This window comes from Rhea americana, unplaced genomic scaffold (assembly GCF_003343005.1).
Source record: "Rhea americana isolate MKP2758 unplaced genomic scaffold, rheAme1 scaffold_71, whole genome shotgun sequence".
Taxonomy (NCBI): Eukaryota; Metazoa; Chordata; class Aves; order Rheiformes; family Rheidae; genus Rhea; species Rhea americana.
The window spans coordinates 3642576-3652510 of record NW_028186879.1 but is presented as its reverse complement, the minus strand read 5'-3'; the positions used below and the strand labels follow the sequence as shown (position 1 = coordinate 3652510).

At 39.6% G+C, this 9935-nt stretch overlaps 1 protein-coding gene across 2 annotated transcripts in view; it reads left to right on the top strand.

Moving 5' to 3' along the window:
• FGF9 (fibroblast growth factor 9) overlaps positions 1 to 7707 on the top strand; it is a 29042-nt gene extending 21335 nt beyond the window's left edge. For both annotated transcript variants that reach the window (XM_085321780.1, XM_085321777.1), the window contains exon 4: positions 4307 to 7707. In XM_085321780.1, the coding sequence (XP_085177906.1) occupies positions 4307 to 4552 (246 nt within the window). In that variant the 3' untranslated portion in view covers positions 4553 to 7707. The remainder of the gene's footprint in view (positions 1 to 4306) is intronic.
• The last annotated feature ends 2228 nt before the right edge of the window (positions 7708 to 9935 follow it).

The following is a 9935-nucleotide window of genomic DNA, read 5'->3' as shown; positions in this document are numbered from 1 at the left end:
CAAAACACAACTTGGAAGAGAACAGTTCTTTTTTTTCTCTCTTCTCACTGCATATATAGTTTTCATTAATATCGTATAGCCGTAATAAGGGAGTTGCACGAGCTTATTTAGGAGGCAACATATCTAAACATGATTTTATTAAGACAGAGTGGATTAACAAAGAGCAGACGTGTAGGAAGCACTGATTACATCAGATGTACTACTTTTTAATAGCGTTTGGACTTTTGGATTGTTTACTTGCGAAGTGTCTATATTAAATCAGTCAATGTAGTAGTTTGCATAAGGCAAAACTATATATGGCATAGAAATAAAATTGTTTGCTAAAGATGAAATGTGCTTGTTGTGAGTTTAGAAATGACAGTCAGAAGAAATTTCCTTTCATCAGATTACAAAACAATTAGGGTTTTAACTCTGTAGGGTTATCGAAAAGAAAAGAGAATATTGACAAGTTTTATACAGGATCTTGTACTGTGTTTCATTTACTAAGCAGTACAAATGCCTTATCAGATTTGAAGTCACGAAACCATTTTCTGGGCAGCGTACCTGTGTTTTTCCTATTTCCACTTACTTTCAATTTGCTGCTTCACAAGGATATCTGTTTTAAATAGAATGCCAAAGCTTTCATGGTGGTGGCTGTAACCCTCTACTTTGTTAATTTGTAATCTCRCTTTTAATGGGTCTACCTGGAAGTAGGATAGAATAATTATTTTTCTCCACAGTTTAGACTGGAGAATATAACAAGCGAAATGGAATTCTGGGCTCACTGATGCCGGCCAGACTTTACCAGGCTTCTGAATTCAATCCACGCTGGTTCCTTTGCCCTTATAATATGTGGATCTTTGAACAATTCAATTATTTGAACAGCTAGAGTTAAATAAAAGGTTAAAAAAAAAGGTAAAGTGTGGAAATACAGTAAAATGAGAATTGATCTCTTTATAGTGGAATACTCCATAAACAGTCTTCATTGAAAACATGTGGTATGTGGTGAGACATCTGATTTATATAATTTTGAGGTCACCTCCTTATTTGGTCCCCAAATTATATGATTTGATCATGGCAGGCAGCCTCCTCTTTTACAGGAAAGCGGGTTGGTTTCCACAGCTGTTCCAGTGGGGTACGCTCGGTATTTGTGTTAGTCTTCCACAAAGATGTCTGGTGACATGAAGTACGGGACAACGAAGTATTGGCACTGGGAAAATGATAGAGAAGTCGGTTGCTGGAATAGCAGCATGGAAAAGCTGCTCTGTTCCAGGGCTAAACTTGGTTTTAGGCTGTGCATGCAGAGGCTTTCTAAAAGTCCCAGCCAGCAGGGGAAACGCAAGCTGCTTGTAGTCAGGAAACAAGCTCTCCTTCYCGTGGCCGGAGCGGTGGCTTTCAGCAAGCCTTTCGCGTGCCGAGCCGCTGAGGCGAGAAGGAGCGTAGGCTTTTGCGTTCAAAACTTGCTGCCAGTGTGTGCCAGCCTCACCCCTGTGTTATGTGCATTTCTGGCTTGAGCAAAATGCATGCAAACAGGAGTGTAAACTCACATTAAATACTGTTGTGGTAACATATATATGAATATGTTAGTTTATATCTCTTTCTATCTGTCTTGATACTATCACAAGGCTCTCCMAAGGACAGAAAGTCTACTGAGATTTTAGTCCCAAATTATCTGTAGGGTCAGATTCAAAGTCACTGAAGTCAGTTTTCTTCAGTGGTCGTTTGCTACAGCCAGGATTTCCTGGTGTCCTAGAAAGACACTAAATATCATGAATGTCTAAAGAAATGGTTTCACGTCTCTGAAAGTGCGATCAGCAGCGTACCTGCAGATCAGTACCTGCATCCTGATCGCTCTGTGAAGTTCCCATTGAAATATTTCCCTAATGTCTCATTTTCCTGAAACAAAGGACTTAGCATTTTGATAAGGGACAAAAGAGCTCTAGCTGTGTTCTGAGAGGAAGAAAATGCAAAAATGCGATAAAGTTGTAAAATAAAGACCGAATTCACAGTCTTGAAATCCACTGAGCTCATCCAGAATGCAGTGTAATACAAAAGCCCTGTACCACAGCACTGTCATCATTGATCAAACCTGCCAGATAGAGAGAGGCTATTTTAAAATTTCTCCTTCAAGGCACGGGGAAGTACTGTTCTTACAAAGATAGAAATTTATGATGATACTAAAAAAATGCAGATGAAGTAAATAATTAATGAATTCAAGACAGGACTGAAATATCTTCCTAAAATGTTGCTATTTTTAGTACAGAGTGCCTCTGCAGTGTTTGTCATGTGATCCTATTGCCTTCTGAGAGCAGGAAAACTCAGTCTGAATTAATTTCTTGTTCCCCACCATGGACCTATAGACCCAACACATAATACCCCTTAGCATCTGCAAACAAAGTGATTTTAAACATCATGCAAAATAAAACACTATTGAGAGCTGTACTTAAAGACAGTCTTTACAATGGCTGAATCATTTTTATAATACAGTTTGTACTCTGAGCCTGTACGAGGTGGCTACTGGAATGGGTTTGACTTCAGATGATTCTGGCTTCAGTAATACTCATTATTGCTGCYCTTTCTCACCGTCAAAGTACATAGAGGCAATTATCAATAGATGGTTGCAGGATCTGCCCCACTGGGGAGGATTTAATGTAAACAAATGCTTGTTTCTTGTCTTTGGGTAAGCAGTAGACAGTGGCGCTGTGTTTGAGCTACTTCATGCACTAAAATGTTGTAGTCAAGAGCTCCTTCAGAATAAATTCCTGTACAGAGTAGATGTGTACATGTGCTCGTGTTCCTGTGCGCAGGATGCACCYCTGAGCATCCGGGGAGGGAAGCAGGCTGCAAGGGAAGGTGCTGCAGTTGTGGGTGCCCAGTCTCCATGGGACCATGGCCATGGCCATGCTGAATATGCAACGTTTAACTTCATGTGGAGCCCTGGGGGGTGCTTCTCCTTCCTGAGGGCCATGAGGTTCCCAAGAGCCATCAAATGGATGGTTTTGCCCGCTCCAAACCCGTTGGCATGGGGCACCCGCCGGGGCCTGCAGCCCCCAGTTGTGCTGGAGGCTCAGGTGGTGGAGGATTTTGGGAGCCTCCTGGAGTAAGCTATGGTCAGCGTTTCTTGGAGGGACCTGGAGTTGGAGGCTTGGCTCCTTAATCACACTCAGCTTTTAGGCTTAGGTGCCCTAAATGCTTTGCTGCCTCTGGACCTTGGTCTCTGCTTTCCCTGCACTGTATAGCTATCTAAAAGGATTATTTTAAGATTTAATTTCTGTGAAAAGCAGTTGCAGAAGTCTGCATGGTTTGATGTTAGGAATTGTTCTTCAGCTGGAAGTTGAATTTGGTCGACGTGACTGCTGTTCAAGTGAGACCTCTTGTATAATATTGCATTATATTATCACTATTATAGTTTATGTCCGAGAGCCTGGGAATAGCCTGACTATTTCCAGGCTCCTTTTTCCTAGAGGTCCATCAGCTCGCTCAGGCTGGAGGTCACCACGTTTTCCAGTCTTCTTCTTCAGTTGCTTGTGTGAGGGCTTCCAAATTCAGACTGAATCATGTTAGCAGATTCCTGCTATTTAAGGAATTACCTTGTCCATTCAGTCTGGAAAGGTTAGGGGTGTCACAGCCTGGAGCAGGCRATGAAATGGGAGAAGTGGGAGCCTGTGGTGGGCAGCTGGGGCTTTTCATGGCTCTCCTCAGCGTAGCAGGACACGAGGACAACCCCGTACAAAGTGGGGAGACTGCTCCCTGCCTAACCTTATCTCACCACATGGGCTTTGTACTCGCTTTGACTGTGGTTTTATTATGCCAATAATAATCCAAATGATAGGTGCTAAATTGTATCTTTTTAAATTAATGACGTGCATTGAGTATTCCTTGCAAGGGGAGGCTATAGAGACTTTAAAGCCCTGAATTGTATGAGAACCCTGCAGAGCAATGCTGCTTTCCCTTCATTATGTCTTGCCATTCGAACGCTCRCAATTGCAATTGCTTGTGCAAGTCCAGTAACATCTTGTGAGGTGCTTGGGAATGACCAGGAAAAAAGAAAAAATCTGTTTTAGTTTCTGCTGTTTCTCTTTTGGTTTTGGCAACCAGGATTTTGGAGAATCAGTTTTCCTTCACATACAGATACCTACCCTTGTGATTGCTTTATGAAATACCCAGAAATACAGTTTTTATTTAGTTAAAATTGGGAATGTTTAATGGTTCATTTTGTGAATTGACCAGTGAGGTACTGATTTTGATCAGTGAAAATAATTATTTTTTTTTAGAGAGTTTCTTTTTGTGGCTGGTTTCTTACTGCTTTTTCTTTTCTTTTTCATAGGAAAAATTAACCCAGGAGTGTGTATTCAGAGAGCAGTTTGAAGAAAACTGGTATAACACATATTCATCAAATCTATATAAACACGTGGACACTGGAAGACGATACTACGTTGCGTTAAATAAAGATGGGACTCCAAGAGAAGGGACTAGGACTAAACGGCATCAAAAATTTACACATTTTTTACCTAGACCAGTGGACCCTGAGAAAGTACCTGAACTATATAAGGATATTTTAAGCCAAAGTTGACAAAGACAGTTCCTTCACTTGAGCCCTTAAAAAGTAACCACTATAAAGGTTTCATACGGTGGGTTCTTATTGATTAGCTGTGTCATCACATCAGCTCCACTGTTGCCAAACTTTGTCGCATGCATAATGTATGATGGAGGCTTGGAGGGAACATGCTGATTTTGTTCTGCACTTAAAGGTTTGTCCTCCTGGAGGAGAGCCTATGCCCACTCGCTTGATTTATTATGAAAGAGAGAGAGAGAGTGTGTGTGAGAGAGGGRGCGAGAGGAAACGAGTGCGCAGGAATGAGAGGGAGAGAGAGGGAGAGAGGCAAAAGCAAGGAGGGAAAAGGCCTGATGCATGTTGGGGAATAGACACGCTTTTAACTTTTTGATCAGTTGTACTTCGTCATATATCAGCATAGCTGCCATACTTTGATTCATCCGGATTTTTGGCTGGTGGCCTGCTCAAGTGTACGCTGCATTTACAAAGGCATGGAGGGTGCAGTCTTACTTAAACAAGAGACTTTTTCAGTTAATTGCTCACTGGGTCTCAGCCCACTGAGTTTAAAGCAAAGACCTCTTAGTAAAAAATAAAAATAAAAAGTTAAATTTATTTATAGAAATTCCAAAGGCAACATTTTATTTATTTTATATATTTATTTATTATATAGAGTTTATTTTTAATGAAATATGTACAGGCCAGATAGGCATTTTGGAAGCTTTAGGCTCTGTAAGCATTAAAATGGCAAAGGCCGCTATGAACCTGTGGTAAATTCATGCAAGTAAATATAAAGGTGCATGGATAAATAAAAAAACAATAAAAAAGTAATAATAATAAATTCTAGTGACCCTCATGTACTAAAGGTGACAATCTATTTTTTGCCCATATTATTGTAAAAGTATGCACACCACTCATGACACTGAGTACTCACTCTTCCGACTGCTTGTTTCATAGCTTACCCCCAGAGGATTAAAAAGAAAACTGGGTCTTCAACTTTTTTTCTGTGTCTGTAATATTTCCTCTCTGATAAACTGACTTATTACATCGCTGTAAACTTCATAGATGTGRAAAATATAGGGGTTGGAATATATTCTACTTGTTAAAATCTATTGCAGATTATACCAAAGCTAAATGATAAATATGCTTCTTTTCTTCCTAAAGCAGGACACCAGAAACAACATAAGTAATATCAATGATTGTACTAATTTTAATATTCCACAAATAGCACATAACGGTTTCAGAGGGCAAGAACCAGGTTAACAGGATCACTCTTGTAAACATGTTTATTTGTGCACTTGACTATCTACTATGAAATTATACAAGTTCCATAGGGGTCATTGTAACATCTTTTATGGAAAATTGCTTTCAGTGTGAACTGTCATAATACATGATATTAGCACCCTTCTTAAAGTAAAACTTGCAAAATGAAACTAATAAATCTCTATAAATAATGACAATGAGGGGGAAAGTATTAGACTTGTTTTTTTTTCCCTAAATTATGTTCAAATATTCATGAATTGTAAGTGAGATGGCAGGATGTAATATTTAAGGTATTATACATTTTATGTTAAGCATGTGAACACATTGACTAGCAGTTACCACTGGGAATTAACCTTTAGCAAGAAGCAATTTTTTCCCCAGTACCCTGAAGAAAGAAAGAGAGAGAAAGCATATAACACGTACATTTTATAGTTGTATCCCTGAAGTTTTGAATCGAGTGCCATTAAAATGAGTGCAGCTTTTGCCGTTGAATCTATGGGGAGAGTGATTGGGTCTGACACCCCTACCTACCCTCAGGGGCACTGAGGCTGAGTGGAAATATACTTTGGAGTAGCTATACATAAGTTTTTAGCCTATTCTTAATTAAGTAATTCTGATTTGWTTTTTGCTCTAATGCACACTTGTCCGTGTGATATAAACGTACATTATTCGAAACTTAAACCTGTTCTGGAATAACCTATGGCTCGGTGTCCTGAACACACCTGACCTTTCTGTACTCTGGCAAGTAGGAGAGGCCGTATATCTCAACTTGCAATATCAGTAATCTTAAATAAAATGTGGCATTTTATTTTAATTGTTGTGTAACGATAAAGATACGTAAATTAAGTTAGTTGATTTGTAAGATACAGTTAGACATACTTATTTGTCTAGGGACTGTTATTGCCTAAGAATTCCCAGCATTGTACTGCAGCCCACTGGTTTATTTTTAACCCTTCAGAACTGCTGAAACTTGCACGTAATTTGGCTGCAGGTTAACCAAATGCTGAATCATTTGACCAGAAGGTGCAAAACCTTCCTGGACAATCGAGCAATGAAATGAGCTTCTGGGAAGTACTGGGATTCACTGCTCAGCATTGAAAAGRTTAACTATACTGCAAGAAAAGCAAGGTTGCAATTCTCTGGGTTTTATTTTTTTTTTTCAGTAAATCTTTCATACACCAGAAAAGTAATTGTGAAGGTTAAAAATACTATGAGTTGAGGCCAGAATACTAGGCCATGGTCTGAGTCTTAATGTCAAATCAACTTGGATTTTTAGTCATAGACAAATCATTACTACTAGTTAACATGTTTTATTTAATTTTTTTTTGTATTTTTCTAAAGAAAGGATTAAAACCAAGAAAAATGTTATGAGTTTATGGCAGTCCATATAAATAAACTGTAACCAATTTACTCTAATAACCCATAATGGTGTGTAAATACTGACTTTATGTAAATATAGAAACGTGTAATTTAACATAGGCATTATTGCGAGAGTGGATGGTCCAGGAATTGGCAATCTGCCATTCATTGCAGGTTCATTGGGTCAAATTCAGCTTGTTTCAAGTAGTGAACAGCAGATTTTGTGCAGTCAYGGATGGAAAATGAGATATTTCTGTTTGGTTTTGGCTGGCGGATGGGCAAAGCCATTTTCAGCTGGGCGCTGCTTTGCTACTTTGCCGAGGATCAAATGGGCACGGAGGCCCTGCCTGGCCTCACGCAGTCCTGGTCTGAAGATACCTCCCACGGCAAGGTGGGGGAGCTTGCACTGCTGCTGTTCCTGGGCTGTGGACAAATAGAAATCTTCATTTTCCAGTGCTGTCAATCTGGCACCTTTCTTGAGCACTAAAATTCACTTGAAGAAAAATCTGAGGGAAAAAGAAGAACAATTGGTGTGACTTACATGATATTCTGTAATGGTGTGTAAATACATACAGAATTCTGTAATTTGTATAAATACATTGCTATAGAATTTTGAAAATTGGTTATTATTTGCTTGATGTCCCTTCAGAGCTATTTCTTACAACTGTGCATATGTGTAATTATGGGATTGCAAAAAGATGTTCTTTTTTATTCCTAGAAAGGGTGTGAGAAAATTCCAGGAAGACCAAAACTGTGAAAAATTCAAAACATTTTTACTAAGCTGGAAGCTGGAAGGAGGGAAAATCTTTTTGGCAAAGATTGTGTTAGCATTTTACCTGAAGCAGATCTGTTAGTTACTGGGTAGAATGGGCAAAAAGGTGACTGACATCCAGAGTAATGTTATTGTACCTGCTGGCTTTGATACACAACCAGCAAGGGCTCCCTGGCTAAGTGGGGTGGGTGAAGCCTATCAGAGCTGGGCAGCGCTGGAAGTGGAAGGAGAAAAATCAGACAARCATTGCCTTAAACTATCATTCATCAGTGTAAAGCTTTAACTGCCTGCCAACTTGAAGGAAAAAAAGTACTTTTCAGAAATGACTGAGTATGACGTGGAGAGTGGAGATYGGACTCTAGCATTTCAAAAAATCAAGCACTACTACCATCCTTGTGTAAAARGATAAAAGTATTTCTAATAAACACACAGACAGGAGGCAGTTGAAGAGCAGGAGCACTGCTTCCAGGGCAGTCTTTAGGTTTCTGTGGAGCAGAATATAGCAGGAGGCAAGGGAAGATGCATCTGCAGCGTCTGTTTCTTCACGTCTTTCAAGGACACTTGCATCATCCTAGTCTGTTTACTCTCTGCTTTGCGTACTCTTCTTGTATCAAGTAAAGAAGCAAATATAAGGTCCAGTTCTGCTACCCATAATTATACGAGTAGAAATAAATGGYCTTACACATATGCTGAATACTCCTTTGTGTGACCTGCTGGGCCAGCTAGTGGGTTCTCACTACGTTCCCRTTAGCTACCTTCACTAGTATCCTTATTTTGCGGATGTGGGGACTGGGATATGGGTAGGCGCTTGCTAACTGCAGTGTGTTTTTCAGAAGTGCTAGACTGYGGACCCTGAAATTTTGGTGAAACCTTTGAAAACTTCCCCTGTTTGTGTGGATGTGTAAGCCGAGGCAGCCGCATTTGGAGATGGGGAATGTGGGGAAAGAAGCAACCAGCAGCCTTGCCCTGAATATTTTTTCCCATGCGGTACATCATTTACAGGTCTGAGAATAGAAATTGGAAGACTTTTGGTKTCCAGACTTTTATGTCTGTTCTTCAGCTCTCTATAGGTTGGCCACAGGTCRGTTCTGTCCTGCCTTGGTGTTATTTTTCTCCTTCATATAACATTAAAAGGTGGTTTTACCACCTGGCTTCTGTGTAAGTACCAGTAGTATAACCTGATCTCCTGTTGCCAAGAAGCTGAACAGGCCTGTCCTAGAGTTTTCAGCTGAACAGTTTGTCATTGTGACTTGAACAGGGCAAGGCAAATTAGCACCTTAAATTTAGAATTTGTAAAAATGATCTGTCAAGGACACAAAAAGACAATTAGTGATTAAAAATAAAGAAGAGCGATTGCACAAGTTGTCTTGGCAGTTCTGTCGTCAACAATCTGAAATGAGAATAACTGCCAAATTGCATCTACAAAGGAGTTTCTAAAATTCCATTTTGTTGCCTTTTCTTTCTTTCTTTCTTTCTTTTCTTTTTTTTTCCCCTTTTTCAGGGATTATATATCTTTAACAGCTTGTGTGCTTTTCTCTCTACCTGATGCTATCAGAAAAGACTTTTCCATGCATTATTTCTGACATACAGTTATCTACGTATAATTTTTCAGAGCTATTCTTGTCTCAACCCTGGGGCAGAAAAGTCAGCATGTGATTTTTTTGCTTAGAATAGAGGATCATGTGTGTCACAGAGATGCTGCAGTTGTGCTCAGACTGGGGGTGTATTCCATAGGATGACCTTGTCTCATTGCATTTGTCACACAGAGGGCTACAACATTATTTGCTCTTCAATAYATTGCATTTTGTTGTTACTGTAGGTGAGATTTGAAAATGGTCCTCCAGCTATACAGACTTTACTAAACCAATATCTGCCTCTTAAATGCACACTCATAAACATCCTATCATGGAGAGCAGTGCATAATGTAGAATTTAGCTCTATATTGCTTAGTGATGCAGAGGGTTTCATCTCATAGCAAAAAAAAAAAAAAAGATTTTTTTAGGTTGGGGG